Source organism: Phasianus colchicus, chromosome 3 (assembly GCF_987193195.1).
Source record: "Phasianus colchicus chromosome 3, bPhaCol1.hap1.1, whole genome shotgun sequence".
Lineage (NCBI taxonomy): Eukaryota > Metazoa > Chordata > Aves > Galliformes > Phasianidae > Phasianus > Phasianus colchicus.
In genome coordinates this window covers 87,240,675-87,256,466 of record NC_143438.1, presented here as the reverse complement: position 1 = coordinate 87,256,466, position 15,792 = coordinate 87,240,675, and the positions used below count along the sequence as shown (strand labels likewise).

General features: G+C 40.8%; 1 protein-coding gene across 2 annotated transcripts in view; it reads left to right on the top strand.

The window, feature by feature from the left end:
- NDRG1 (N-myc downstream regulated 1) overlaps nucleotides 1-15,792 on the top strand; it is a 41,030-nt gene extending 25,238 nt beyond the window's left edge. For both annotated transcript variants that reach the window (XM_031591247.2, XM_031591248.2), the window contains 13 exons: nucleotides 533-638; nucleotides 2,346-2,466; nucleotides 4,187-4,249; nucleotides 6,228-6,288; nucleotides 6,748-6,834; nucleotides 8,234-8,290; nucleotides 8,838-8,941; nucleotides 9,306-9,362; nucleotides 10,415-10,466; nucleotides 11,232-11,279; nucleotides 12,914-12,949; nucleotides 14,115-14,166; nucleotides 15,091-15,792. In XM_031591247.2, the coding sequence (XP_031447107.1) occupies nucleotides 533-638; nucleotides 2,346-2,466; nucleotides 4,187-4,249; nucleotides 6,228-6,288; nucleotides 6,748-6,834; nucleotides 8,234-8,290; nucleotides 8,838-8,941; nucleotides 9,306-9,362; nucleotides 10,415-10,466; nucleotides 11,232-11,279; nucleotides 12,914-12,949; nucleotides 14,115-14,166; nucleotides 15,091-15,356 (1,110 nt within the window). In that variant the 3' untranslated portion in view covers nucleotides 15,357-15,792. The remainder of the gene's footprint in view (nucleotides 1-532; nucleotides 639-2,345; nucleotides 2,467-4,186; nucleotides 4,250-6,227; nucleotides 6,289-6,747; nucleotides 6,835-8,233; nucleotides 8,291-8,837; nucleotides 8,942-9,305; nucleotides 9,363-10,414; nucleotides 10,467-11,231; nucleotides 11,280-12,913; nucleotides 12,950-14,114; nucleotides 14,167-15,090) is intronic.

Genomic DNA, 15,792 nt, shown 5'->3' with positions numbered 1-15,792 from the left:
TATTTGCTCAGTTACGATCATTTTCCTAGAAAACAGAAGTGTTTTGGAAACTGGCACCATTGCAAATGGCCATGCTTGTGAGCCATTAGGCATCTTAGGTTATTTTAGGCATCTTTGCCCCAAACTACATTTAAAAAAATTTTTTTTCACCTTATTTTTTTTTTAGTTTTGTCTCTCCTTTTTTGTTTTCTTTTTACAGCTTTTTTTTTTTTTTTTTTTTTTTTTTAAACACTGACTGTTGTGGTCAAAAACCATTTCCTCAGCATCTAGTTAGAGCTAGCAGCTTGAGTGCTTCTGTCATTGGCTGTCAACAGCAATCGATGACAGCTGTGTGTAAAACATTAGCAAAGAGCCTGCACCATGGGGAGGCATGGAATGTGTTGGCATGGGAGTTGCAGAGGTCCTGGGGCCAGAGAGGCTGTGGACAGCCCTGAGATAGGGCAGGAGCTGTATTCGTGGTCATGGCTGCCAACACAAGGGTGTTAAGTAGAGCCCTTCCACAATCTGACAGTTTCATCTTGTTCTTTGTCAGGAACAAGATGTGGAGACCATGCACGGCATGGTCCATGTCACCATGTGTGGGACACCCAGAGGGAACAGACCTGCTATCCTCACGTACCACGACATTGGGTTGAATCGTAAGTAGGCTTTATATTTTATTGCATAGTGATGGCCTGGTTGATTAAAGCTATAGCTGTAGTCAAAAGTGTGGGATCCATGATGGTTAGGAAATGCTTCCCAGGTCCTTGCACACTTGTGTCTACTACATCCTCATAGAAGGTACCAGCCTTTGTGCCTACCTTAATTTTTCTCTTCTGGCAAGTTTAACTCTCAGATTTACATGCTCCCAAAGAAAGTAATTGGAATATTTCACTTAAATGGGCAAAAGGATGTCCTGTTACACTATATGTGTAAATGCTGTAACATCTGCAGAGGAAGGCTGAGGCTGAAAGCAGAATTGACAAGAACACTGCTGTTGCTTTGGCTTGTAGGTTCCTGTCTGAAACCAGTTTACACTTCTGTGGGTTTGTATGAATGGTGTGCCAAATCAAAATGATGAAATGAAAGCTGGCATTGTGTTAAGAAAGCAACTTTGACAAGTGCCTTCTGTCTTATCTGTCATATTCAAGAATATAATGAGCTAGATGTCCAGATCTGTTGGTCCATTCTTCTCACTAGTACTCTGATTCACACCATTTGCTGTTTGTTAGAAAGCTATCAGTTTTAAAACTAAAAACAGCTGCAAATCTTTAATGTCTGGCTTTTGGTGGAGAGGCAGAAGTGAGATTACTCAGAAGAAAAAAAATCTCTTTTTTTGCCTGTATTTAGTAGCACTGCCTTATTTTATTTTGGGTTGTTAGTGGGTCAGGGCAGAGTTTAATCTGGGTCTCATCTTTGAATAAAACTTTTTTCTTTCTTTCTAGAGATAAAAAAAAAAATTATCTTTATGATGAATAAGCTTTCCTTTTAAAGGAGAAGGGAGAAAGCTTTATGCCTATCTTGCATATTCTCCTAAAGTTGGATTTTAGCTGAAAATATTGTATATTTTCTAGTGATTTTTTTGCATGTTGTGCAGTAAGAGGACATTCAGAAACACACACAGATGCTGAGTCATTTTCTGTGCATATCAGAGGTGGTGCTACAGAATTCCTGCTTTCCACTCCAAGAGGAGAACATGCTAACCTTCTCCCCACACTAATATTTGTTCAACATCAGAAATCAAATCATCTCAGAGCTGGGGGCCTGCAGCATTCAATATCTCAAAAGGACACTTTTGTCTTGAATTGCCTGCTGTGAGAGACACAAATTAATGTTTATCTTGTAATACTTGGGCAGAAACACAAGTCACGATCTCAGAGCTGGATACCTTTTGCTCCATCTGTTTTGACATAATCCAAAGAAAAATGGCTGGACAAGTAAATGGATAATTTTACCTAAGCCAAAACTCTGTATAAATTTTCCTGATGACACTTTATGACTGTTTTACTTTTGCATAAGGAACATTTTCTTGATTTTGGTCTACCAAGCCAGTATTTCTGGAAAGGACCAGAATAATGTGGATAAATGCTAGCTGGCCATGAGGAGAGAACTTTTATTTTTTTGCTTCAGGGAGTTAATACAAATTTGTACAAAGCACAGGTTGCTTTGTAGCAGGACTTCCCTATTCTTCCTTAGAAATAAAGGATTGTCACTTTTTCTTAGCTGGTGGAAGGAACTTTTCATTAATCTGCAGTCCAGGTTTCAGCAGAGGTAACATTAATAAACAAATGATTTTATTAGAGATGCAGATTTACTAATGAAACCATTTAATCTCAGCAAAATTATTTCATGTTTTCATTTTCAAGATAAAACTTGCTTCAATCCTCTCTTCAACTTTGAGGATATGCAGGAAATCACCCAGCACTTTGCAGTTTGCCACGTGGATGCACCTGGTCAGCAGGATGGGGCACCATCTTTCCAAGCTGGGTGAGTTTTGAGGAAAACAGCCTCTGCTTTCAGAGTTATCTCTTGTCAGGAAAAAGAGCCTCTATCTGCAATTCAACTGAAGAGCAATTGCAGAAAGAAAAGTAGTATTTCTTTGAATGCTGACAATTTCTATTTAAGTTTCCATAGCTCTGTTGAGTTTTGCCAGTTTACAGTAATCTTCAGGGCTGTAACTTTGTGTTTTATTGCCAATAACCACACTGCTTGTAAAGCAGTTCCTCGACAGATGTTTATATCTGCCAGTTTAAGTATTGGGCTACCTTGTTTTGTAATGATATCCTGCATGCAAATACAAAACAAAGTTGTTACTATAAACAACACAGTCATTCACCACTGTATCACTTCTTTCCTAAGACTATAGTTTCTAGGAAATGTCTGCATGGTAGTTGTTGATAAATAGATAAAGTAAGCTTCCTGGAAATTTAAACTAGTTGCTCAGTAACAAAGTTATGTAACCCATGGGATATCATAAATTACTGCATGCTCTTGACCATGTAACATATATGATGTTGTAACTCTTGGAAACTTGTGAGTTTTGAGTATTGGCTTTGCCAAAATGCTTGACCCATTTAGTGAAATGAGCTGGGTTTGCCTGAAGATGCCCCTAGGAGGGGAGTCAGCTTGGTTGAGAAGGAGAGTAGCCAACATTGTGAGGTGGGGGACACGTCAAGAGACAGTTGTTCTGTAAGAATTGGGTATTAAGGAGCTTGTACATACCTGATTGTGTGACCCATACCTTCTTAAATTTTAAGCTTGTCTGGCTGAGGAGGTCATCATGGGCCATGTTCTGAGCAGAGTTAAGTGCAATGGCCCAGTTGTCTACTCAAGCAGGTGACAAAGCTATTTCAGTCACTTCAGTTTGTGTTTGTTTGAATCAAAAGCTTTTAAGTGTCTTAACCTTCATGTCCTAAACAGGCATTAACACGTCTGAGTTGTCAACTGCACAACTGTCATGGTCTCTGCTAGTGAAGACCACTGCTTAACATCATGGTGATGGCAGCAGAAGAAGCTGAACTATGTTCCCCAGCTTCTTAGGATGGACTTTTTTCCACTTGCTGCTCAGTAGAGATTTTGATAAAAAATTTCTCCTTTTAGAATTCTATTGTCATGCAGAAGCAGAAGAACAAAAGCATTAACATAGAGCTGTTTCTGTCAAACTTTTTCTGCAGCTTCACAGCCTTTCCTTTGGCTTCAATTTCTCCATCAGTATTAATAGAAAGTTTTCTTCATTTTATTGCTGTAAAAATGTACATCCTTGAAAACATACAGGTAAATATTTGCCAAAGATCTAGATCACACTGCAGTAGTCTGATTTTTGTGACATGGGGGAACCTTTTTGTGGTGAACCAGAAGTACAAATGTGGTGAATGTGGTTGGAAACTCACCTCTGAAGTTCAAATACTTTATAGGTTTTAAGTGTTGACTTGCTTTTTGGAAGAGATTTACTGTGCTCTGTTTTGCTCTCAGCTGGAGCAGACATCTTTCATCCTGTAACTCACATAAAGTACCATACTGAGTATGCTCATATCCCTGTGAAATCACTTAATTGTACTTGCTCCTGATTTAAATTCAGTGCATGCTGACCGTGACCTGGCAATGGACACGTTTGTTATTTAATCTGCAGTGACCACTTTTTCCCTAAATACAGCAGCCTACTGTACTGAGTGTGGCATAGGAACTCACAGACATGTATTTGTTGTAGGTACATATATCCTTCCATGGATCAGCTGGCTGAAATGCTTCCTGGAATTTTGAAACAGTTCGGGTGAGCAGGACTCTTGACTTATTTTCCTCATTTATTGCTTCTGTGGCACACCAAAAGGCATCTGTGCTGCCCCTAAGCTTCACACAGGCTACCTGACATTTTCTGGAGTTACAGTTGTGGTTGTTTTTTAACTCCTCCAATATAGTTGGCTGCCTTTTAACTTTGATTCTGAAAGAGCTTATTTGGCCTTTCTTTTTTTTTTTTTGGAAAGCTTGTATATTTTTAAACAGGAAGCAATTTTGAGTGAAATCACATGTGCCTTTATTTAGGGGTTTCCTCCAGTTTTTTCTGTTTGTAAGGGACAGGGAATAGACAATCTGTTCTTCCCACTGAAGCAACCCACGTTTTCCTGTGTGGGTAGCAGAAAAAAACGTAGCCCCATCTGAAGACACGTAGTGTTTTGTTTCTGTGGCTTGAGCACATTCAGGGGTCAGTTCTGACTCATTAAGCCTCTTCTGCAAGTGCAGATCCAGATTGCTGATGCTGAGGAACTTGGTGACAGTTTTCATATAATCACGGAATGGTTTGGATTGGAGAGTTGGATCATCTAGTTCCAGCCCCCTGCAGCAAGTTTAGCTGTTTATATTTCTTCTAAACTTAGTTTTAACTCGAGCTATGCATAATGCCTTCCCTACTAAAGAGCTAGGGCACCCAGTGTGCAATGAATCATAGAATCATTTGAGTTGGAAGGGATCCATAAAGATCTATCCCTACTGCCCTGCAATGAGCAGGACACCTGCAGCTTGAGCAGGCTAGAATCTGCAAGTGAGCACCTTGTAGGTTTTTTCAGACTGAGGAGAGAAAATCTGACATTCAGGGTTAGGTAGCTTTGGAGGACAAACAGGTTGGGCTGTTGATGGAGCTCTCAGTCTCAGACCACCACCTCACTTTAGACAAAACTAGCTGTTACAGTATCTTGACTAGATACCCCTCTGATCACACTACCTTCCTAAAGCAAGGGTGTGGTTTTAAACTTCTTTTTTGAAACCAAAGCACATAATTGCCCATTTAAAAAAAAAAAAAAAAAAAAAGCAAAAAAAACCCACATGCTAACATAATGTCAATACCTTGAAAACCAATTAAACTGGAGTTGATTTACAAAAGCTTGATTTAATACTGTAATGAGAATGAAATATTTCTCAAGATATTTTCCTAAAAGCATTGCATAACCTGTTTTTCTGACAAGTTTTGTGTAGTCTCCCTTCCATGTATTTTCTAAGACTTTGAAGAGGATGCTTTAGAACCAATTTGAGCAAATGCAAATATTTGATTTGTCTCTGCCCTGCTTAGTTCTGAAGTTTAATCTCACTCACTCCAGCAACTGGATAGCAGGAGAGGTTTCCCTGCCAGCTCCCTGCTAGAGAGGACTTGGCGTCACAGTTTGATAGCAGAGGGCAGGGGAGACTGAGGTGGGGTTGTTGTGTTTTGACTGCAGACCACAGGACTCTATCTTAGAAGTTTTTCTGGCAGAGGAGCCATTTCCTTCCAGAGTCAGAACAATGCTGTTGTTGCTCCATGTATTTACTTAAGGATAAGTGAGGATTGCTGCTGGGCTGCAGTGTGTGAGGACCAGCGTCTGCTAATCTCCTAAAACCAACTAGCTGCTGTGCCCAGCTCTGTACTGGAGGTATTGCTGAGATCTGTGGTTTGCTCAAGGTGTGATCTGCCCTTTCACTGGTGTTTGCAAGAAGAATCATTGAATCATTAAGATTGGAAAAGATAACTCAGATCATCTAGTCCAACCATCAACACATCCCACCATGGCCACTAACCCATGTGCCACATCTACCCTATCTACTCTATCTACAGTGCTTCCACCACCTCTCTGGGCAGACTATTCCAATGCTTGACCACTCTTTCCAAGAATTTTTCCCTAACATCTAGCTTGATAGGAAGGATGCTGATAGGGTTTTGTTTATTTTTGGTGTTCTCTTACTGATTTGTCTCCTCCATCTCATGGCACATAACTGCTGTGCAGGCTGAAGAGCATTATTGGAATGGGAACCGGAGCTGGTGCCTACGTCCTGACCAGATTTGCTGTAAGTTTCATGGAGCTTTCTTAAAGGCTTGAACCCAATTTCCTCAAGGTGTTGCTGCCCCCATAGGGTGAGCAGAGTATTCCTGCTTTGCTGTGTGCATTTAAGCAAGCAGCCAGGCTTTTAGGTGGAATACCACAGTCTGCAGGATAGTTCAACCAGAAGACCTAGATTTTCCATTCTAAAGCCTGGGCTCTACGCAGTTGATTTGCAGAAGGTTTTTTTAATGGGAGTTCTCTATTTAAACTGAGGGTGGGGAAGATGTTAAATCTTAATGTTCTCCAGCTGCTCAGTTGAATTGCTTTAATGAAATTTTTTTCCATACATGTGCTTGTTTTGTGCAAGACAAAATTACACCTACTGCCTTCCTCCCCAGGAGATAATTCGCTAATTTAAATTTTATGCTGACTCAGCTTGCAAAGGACACACGATGAATCTTAACTCAAACCTTTTCTTTTGCAGTTAAACCACCCAGACATGGTGGAGGGATTGGTTCTCATTAATGTAAACCCTTGTGCTGAAGGTTGGATGGACTGGGCAGCAACAAAGGTAAACATTTTTTAAGTTAGAAAAATAAATCATATTGTGAGGCAGTCAGGCATGAGGACCTGGACAAGCTTGTGTGTTGAGACAGGGCTGCAAAGACAAAATATCTTAGAAAAATTTCTTTTGGGTTTATTTTTTTCATTTACAAACATTCCTTCTGTAGGACTAGTGATAAAAAATAAGTGCTGCTTACCCATGGTATAATGGAGCTGTTGGGTACAAACAATTCTTGAGATCTGGTAATGACCCAGTGAAAAAGCTATTTTAACCTGAACATGAGATAAGTTTGGAAACAGCATTATTCCAATTAAACTTCAAGCTTAGCGTTGCTTTTCTTGCCTATGGCTTTGTTTACAAGCATGGTCCAAAATATTAATTGGAGCACAGAAAAAAATGTTCAAAAAAGCATATTCCTGGTTTCAGCCATCTAGCTGAGTCTTGGATACTGAAAAGACTCAGAAAAGAGCATTAGCTACAGTAATGCTGGACAGACTGTCCGTGCAATTAGACTTCTAAGTGAACTTGTTCACAAATAAAGAATCTCCTGCAAACATCATTCTTTCGTAGCTATAAGATTACAACGTGGGAAAAAGGTGGTGAGAGCTGGTTTCAAACAGCCTCAAGGAGCTAATAGGTATAAATGTTACATCATGCATCACTCAGTTTTAACTTCCTAAAACATTTTTCAGAGGAGACTGAAAAAGCTGACACTTCGTATCATTTAGGGTCATGTTTTAATGATCGACAGTTACTATGAACACACAAAAGTACAAAAATTAATGTTTTGTCTTTTAAGCATACATACAACCCACGTAGATGTCTCAGGAGACATGAAGTGATCTGGATGTGTATTTATTAACTCATCTACAATGAGACATAGCAGTTGACCCTTTTGGGTTATCTCATGCAATATTTCTCCATAATTATATTCTTTCACATGTGCGTCTCTGCTGTCCACCTCTCCTAGGTGCTGTCGACCTCAGCTGTCCCTTGTATCCTTCTGTCTTTCCAAATTAAGAGCATGTATTCTGGAATGTGACCTCTATGGTCCTTAGGTTCCAGCTCCAAAGTACTGTCATTGTGCCATTGTGTTAGGGGTGGTATTGGACAATGAGGTTAAATTGCATGCATCTGGCTGATTTTCAGGGAGTAATTCCATATATATTTATGCCACTAGTAGTGTGCTTCCTTGCATATTTGCATTAGTAAAAACATCCTATGAGATCAACTCAAACATAATCGAAGCCTAATGATGTTATAGTAGGAATCTGGGGGAAGAACATCAGTCCAGGCTATTATACATAAGAGCAGCAGAGAAACATCCATTCTTCTACGTAAGGGTAATTAAAAGGTTTCAAAAGATAGTTTTAATATCGCATACTTAGATAATCTTGCTGTTCAGATTTCAGGTTGGACAAATGCTTTACCAGACTTGGTCATTTCACATCTCTTTGGAAAGGTAAGCACATTAGAAACATTATTCTAGTGTTTTCAGTCATCTGTATTTACCTCCTTGAGCTGGAAGAGGGGATAATCTTTCACTTAAGTAGCAACGTTTAATTTTAACCTTGTGGGATAGGATTAATACTTGTATTCCCAGCTCTTTGAAGTATGGATACTGCAGTGAAGCTTGCTGAGTGCCAAACAACCAAGTACAATGCTGTCATGGCAACTCCAGAAGATGTAGCTACCAGTTTGGCTAGCTGATATTTAAGCACGAGTAGAGCACTAGTATGCTTTTATACAGTAATATATCTCTGAGAAAACTGCTTACTAGTACAAATGATGTTCTTCAGTGCAAGCCTACTCTTAAATAGAAAAACATGGAACAACAGTCAGATGCTAATGTTAACTCTGGGTGATAACACTGAGTGCTGCAAGTTGTTCCTGCCCTAAGAGTACACTCCTGTGGTATAGATATGAGCCTGATACATGACTGCTGTGCCATGTCTTCAGTTCCTCTCAGAAAACAGCCCCTGTTCTGAACAATTCTGTTTCCACTGTAGGAAGAGATTCACAGCAACCATGACCTGATCCATACTTACCGTCAGCATATTATTAATGATATGAATCAAACCAACCTTCATCTCTTTGTCAACTCTTACAACAGGTAAATGCATTTACCTGATTTTTAACTGGAAACTGTTTTAAGAGGCTGTCCAGCTCTTTTTCAGCCAGTGTTATTTGTGTGGTGGAGTTACTTGTTTTCCCCCCTTTTGAAATTCTACTTGATATGCACCTTTAGGGATCTGAGGTGGTTTGCTTGTGAGAGAAGGTCCTCATGCATTTATGGGGAGACAGATGGTACATGTGGACATTGATACTTCAGTTTAAAAGTCTTTCACCATCAGTTTTGGAGTTTTCTACATGTATCAGATTAACATATTGTGGCTGTGCTTTCTGTTAACTAGAATTTGGAAGCATCTGTTAAATTTCAGCATGTCAAAAATATTTGTCTTCTTCATTTTCTTTAGTCGTCGAGACCTAGAGATTGAGCGCCCTGTTCCTGGATTAAATGTTGTCACCCTTCAGTAAGTATTTTATTTCCAATCAGTTTACTTGTATGTGGTGTGAGCCAAGAGATGAAATCTGTGGGTGCACAGCATGGACATCACAGGGCTGTAGCTGAGTTTTTGCAGGATCCTGTAGCTTCATCTGGGAGCTGAATTGTTGCTGAAGTCAGGGACATTGAGTAGGGAGACTTCGCCGTTTCAAACTTCAGAGCCATATTAACTGCATAGACAAGTAATGCCTGCCATACACTGTATACTGCAAACATGGGCTTACAGATTAGGTGCTAAAAAAGTAGGTGTACTTAGCCTGGAAGTCTGTCCTACTTAAAGGGAACTATGGCTCTGGATGCACTATAGCCATGCCTACCCAACCAGAGAAGCAAAATCAAAACCAATTAGAACAACAAAGATCTTCAGGAAAGTGAAGCAGGCGTGAGAATGGTTATCTACCAGATTTTCTGCTGATAGCTTTTTACTTGTGCTGCATCTTGTAAATGAAATAGTTTTCCAGTCCTTTAATATGGGAAGCATTGGCTCATCTGCCAAACTGGTTGGAATTGGCTTACAGTCCAAAAGTTAGAGCTGGAGGAGTAGTGGGGAGAGGGGTGAGACTTTGAGGCTGATACTCATGTTCAAATCTTATTAAATTAAAAAAAAAAAAAAAAAGTGATGGGAAGGGCTGATTGCCACACAGTGAGAAAACAGGATCTCTGGCAAGGCATCAGGGTATGTCTGTGTATCTGCACTTCTGCTGTGTGGGTGACTGAGTACTGGCCCTGGATGTCCAGAGAGGCTGGGGGTCTTGTCCTTGGAGATCTTCAAAAGCTGCCTGGATGTGGTTCTGGGCCCCCTGCTCTGTGTGTCCCTGATTCAGCAGAGTAGGGCCAGATGGACCCAGAGGCCCCTGCCAACCTCGGCCATTCTGTGAGTCTGTAATATGGGGGGCTTTATGTGTGCCAGGAACGCACAACACATAATTTTCATACACCTGTCTCATCCTTTCCAGGGCACAAAATGAAGCCGAGGGCTGCATCACAGAAATAATACAGCTTTTGTATGCTTCCTTGCAGGTGCCCTGTGCTCCTGGTGGTTGGTGACAGCTCCCCAGCAGTGGATGCTGTGGTGTGTATACTGAGCCCTCATCAACACAGTGTTGCTAGGCAGGTGACTCGAGATGCTTAGCCAGCCCAGCAGAGCTCCCAGCAGCACAGCAATCTCGCCAGTCATCGAGTCAGCCCAAATGGCAGTCCTCTTTCAGACCGCGGGAGAGCTGCCATTATTCCTGGCTGTTTGTGCCCTCTGTCTGCGCATCATTATTTAATAGCTGTTGCGTTAAGAACAACTGCCACAGCAGTTCCAGTGAACTGCAAATATTTTCCTTTAGAGAGGAATCTGCTGCTGGTATCTGAACTTGTTCTGTGGCATTGGAGTCCTGCCCTGGGTCACTATGGAAGCGAAGAGCTTCTATTTGTCTATTATTGCTTGCCCCAGATGACTGAGTGACTTCAAGTGCTGTGCCCTAACAGGCATGCCCAGCCTGCTGGCTGGTGGCCACGTGGCTGCTCACCACTTGGGACACTACCAGATGACCCCCGATTACAAGATAAACAACCCTTGTTGCCACAAGAGTGCCAGACACACATGAAAAAAAAATCCACAAGCCCTAGCTAATGGGTTTGTTTATGCATGGCAAAGAATACAGTTGTAAGTGTGAATTGACACTTGTTCAGCTGTATACAAAAAGATTACAGCATATATAAATTGCCCTTATGCAGAAGCCTAAGATACCCAAGTTAGTCTGCGTTAAGCCAGAAATCAGTGTTTTCAGCAAGCAGTTCATATTTTGTATCTTGTCACCATGCCTTATCCTGCTCCTCTTTCACATAGGTTGAATGCAATTCAAAGCTGGACCCAACAAGAACAACACTTCTGAAGGTAATAAGAGCTGTTTCTTTTAAACTTAACATTCTCCTTATTTAAAATATATTGGATTAATTGAAAGAGCAGAACCAGACTACTGTGACTCAGTAGAGGTAACAGTGAAATTTGAGTTCTGATGCAGAAGGGTAGTGCCTTCGGGATAATAAAAGGGAGGCTATGAGAAAGATGAAGACAGACACTTTAACAGAGTCTGTTGTGATAGGACTAGAGGAAATGGTTTCAAACTAAAATGAAGATTTAGATTGGATATATGGAAAAACTTTTTTACAAGAAGGGTGGTGAGACACTGGAACAGGTTGCCAAGAGAGATGTAGCTTGCCCCGTCTCTGGAGACATTCAATGTCGGGTTGGATGGGACTCTGAGCAGCTTGCTGTAGCTGTAGGTGTCCGAGTTCAGTGCAGGGGAGTTGGAAAGGTTTTGCATTTTCACTCCTCCGAAGGCTTTTTCAAACAATCCATTCTATTTTCCTCAACACCTCAACAACTTTATGAGATGAGTAGGGAACTGATGTATCCCACACGGTATTGACATCCTGCCTTTTGTGTGGACACAGTGCAGGACAATTTATATTTGGAAATAACTTCTGTATTTTCCAAAAAGTTGGTAAATTGAGCCAACAAAACTGTAAAGAATCATGTAGTCTTTGGCTGATATTTGGCATTCATAGCATGGATGCAATCTCTAGTTCATTAATGATAGCATAAAGTATGATGAGTATAACAGCATACAAACAGTGACACAAGCTTGGTCATGCTTCTACTGGGAAATTCTAATGATCTCTCTTTGTTGAACTGTCTAGAGGAAATGACAATTGACAACTATATTTTAAATTATTTTTCCTCCTAATGTTGGGGCGTTCCAACGCTGACCTACCACATGGCCAAGGCAGATTTATCCTAAGGAAAAATCTGACACTGTCTCTAACACTTGTCAGTGGCCAGCCTTCGCCCATCCAGGATACAGCTGATGGTAGAACCTGCTGCAGGCCTGTTTTGCTGCTAACTATTCCTAGATAGGATTTGGGGTTTCCTGTAATTCACAACTCAGCTGTTTTCAGCTTGTGGTGTTCCTTGGAACAGGACTGTTTTTGTTGGGATGACATCGAGGGGTGGAGTGGCAGGAAAAATGAAGTGCTCCAAAAATACTGCATGCACTCAAGATAGCTTTCTAATTTGGCTTTCTCTGCTTCCCTTGGCAAGTCAGGCTGATGCTTCTACAATCTCAGCAAAGTGCTTTTACCTCACCTCTGAGGTTTAGGCAGTTGTTTTCTCTCCCCTGTCATTAAGGTCAATACTGCATTGCATTACTGTAATTCAGAACTGGAGATGTAACCAGGACTATCAGGCTAGTTTCTAAGAAACTGATCTCTTCCTATCAAAAACATTTATTTGTAGCTCTAGCTGATGCTTTGCCTGAGGGTCAAATCGCTTCGGAGGTTTTCTGGGGTGCAATCATAGCTCTCAGGAATGCTTGGCTACTTGCTTTAGTGTGCTCATCTACATGTGTGATACTCGTACAACAAAAGGAAATGCTTTCCTGCCAGATAGCTAAAAAGGTCATTTTAGTGTATCCTGAGCACAAATGAGTTCCTCTGGCAATATTCTAACTGTTCTCATCCTCATTTCAGATGGCTGACTGTGGTGGGCTCCCTCAAGTTTCCCAGGTATGATTTGGCTGACGGAAATCCTACTAATCCTGTTCTGCAGTGTTCCAGGCTGCAACAAATGGGTGTTTTCCTCCAGGGTACTTGCTGTTCCCAAATTTCAGCCAAAAGGGTGGTTATGATTACTTGAATAATTAAGTCAATTGGTCATCTCAGCTTTTTTTTCTTTAAAGACCAATGAAGCTCAGAATTAAGAATAGAAAGGGGTATTGTTTCCACTGATTAAGTCTTGACCAAGGAAAGGTTTGAGGTGGGAATGAAAAGATATTATTTTATGCCTGTCTACTAAACATAGATTAAGACTTGTGCACTAGCATTTTCAAGCTGTATTTTTACTTGGACTATTTTTAGTACAGATCAGGAAAGTGGGAGGCAGGGAATAACAACGCTGTGTTCTCATGTACACTGCCCTGACTTGACTGAGAATGAACTAGAGTTTCTAGTTCAGTTGTTTGGGTACTAATTTGGGGACTGCTAGTAAAACCAGGCTGGGAAAGTTAAAAAATGTACCTATGCTCTAGTTCTACTTCACTAAAAATGCTGACCTCTAAGTCAGGTGCAGTCTGTGCATTGCTGCTCTGTGATAGATTCCATTCTTTGCATTGATTCAGAAAAAAATTATGCCAAAAATATTAGCAGTATTTGCAAACTCAGTAACTGAGGTAGAGACTGATCTGGCTGATGCGTTATCAGCAAAGAAAAATACTGCAAGAACATCAGTCATACAGCTGTGCTTGGATATTCCCACTTAGTTACCTTTACAGGGCAAAATCTGTCTCAGGCTCTGACTGCTTGGATTTGTTCTCTGTTGATTTGGACCCAGTATGAAGTGGCTCATATGAGGCCAGTTGTTTTACTTTGATTCATTTGCGTAAATAACTGCACTAGTAAAGTTTGGACTGGGCATAGCCCATTTATAGTCACTTCTCCAAAAATCTCATTCTCAAATGCTTGTGTCCTTTTTGTTAATACGATGGGGTAGAGAAGCAGATGAGGGGGGCAATAGTGGTGTTTCCTCATGTAAATGAAAACTCTGGGAATTCAGAAGAACCTAGAAAATATTTAATATGTCCCTATTAAGGTCAGACATCTGTAGCATCTACCATACTGTAATATAACTAAATTGCTGATCACTGTGTACAATAATATTCTGTTTCTCTTACAGCCTGCAAAGCTTGCAGAAGCTTTCAAATACTTTGTTCAGGGAATGGGATACAGTAAGTATTGGTATTATGGAATGGTTCTTGTAGCTATCAAATTTGTTGGGCATTTAAGCATTCAGAGAGCCTTTTGATCACTGATATTTGGTCTTTTCCCTGTTGGACATGCATTTGCAAGAGGAAAAAAAGACTACCAGCAATGTCTTGTAGAGAGATTTTGAGTCCAAAACATCTTACTAGATAGTAGAAAGCTTTGTAGATAGTTTTCTATTGCAATGTAATTCTCCAAAATAAAGTTGAAGTTCTTTTGCCCTTTATTTATCTGACTAATTATATGTTGTTCCCAGGCATCTCATCTAATCCATGTTTTCACGTAATCATTATTCATATTATTCTGTCAGTTCTTTAATGACCAGTAGGTTGAGGAAGGGATGCTTCTGTGTTTCAGAGAATGCATAAAGATACCCTTAAACTAAATGGCTTCATTCCAAAGAGTGTAGGAGGCAGCATTTCATAAAGCTGCAGAATATCTCTGAGGCTTTTGGTCAGGCTTGATCCTGATATGTGGATCCCAGCACATATTGGCTACAGGGGAAACATTTGGTCCCTTCCTTTCATCTTCCATTTTGCTCTCCAAGCCCTGAAAATTAAGATGGCATAATGGTGACTCCATCAAGTTGAGTCTGAAGTAGCCGTCCTTTCATTGCCAAACTTGCACTGTCCAGCAAACCCAACAGCTTCTGCAAGGAACAGGAACTTGGGGTTTTATATGTGGTAAAAACAGTGCTTCCACTTCTATGTGTGAAGCTACAATGAATATTGTATCCAACGTGGATGGGTAGTTAGGGCTGGGAGTAAGGCAAGGCTTTCTTCCAAGTCTAGACAGTAAGACATTAATGAAAGTCTGTTAGACAGTTGGACTAGACGATCTTAGTGCTCTTTTCCAAAATTCATAATTCTGTGATTCTGTGATTCTTCCAGTGCCTTCTGCTAGCATGACCAGGCTGATGAGGTCCCGCACTGCTTCTGGCTCCAGCGTAACCTCCTTGGAAGGACAGAGGAGCCGGTCCCACACTGGGGAAGGCACAAGGAGCCGGTCCCACACTGGGGAGGGAACTAGGAGCCGATCCCACACTGGGGAGGGTTCCAGGAACCGCTCCCACACAGACACACGCATCGAGCTGACGCCGAATTCAGCCAGCAATGCTGAGCAATCAGGCCCCAAGTCCATGGAAGTGTCCTGCTAAGTGTGTGAGGGAGGTTTAAACTGGTCACAGTTTGAAAAAATAAAGGATGCCCCTTGTGTATCACAAAAACATAACTGGTATTAATCTCAAGCTATTCTGTAGGATGAGCTCTGTTCTCCAGGGTCTGACAGGGACCAAAGAAAAGAAGCATCTCATTTGCTCTATCGTTACTCTTGTAACTCAGACAGTTGCTGCTATTGTGCCCTCCTTCAGTGGATGCCAAATTCAAAAGGAAACTTGCCAAAAGCTGATATGGTTGTAAACACTTCAGAGTCAAACCAGACTTGCTTAATATTCTTCTTCAAAATCAATTACGTGCCCCTTTATCTCTAATTCTCTTGAAGTAAACTGGCACAATTTGAGATGAGCTTCAAAGAGGGGGAGAAAATCACTATTATGGATGGCTTGTTTAAAAAAAAAAAAAAAAAAAAGGAAA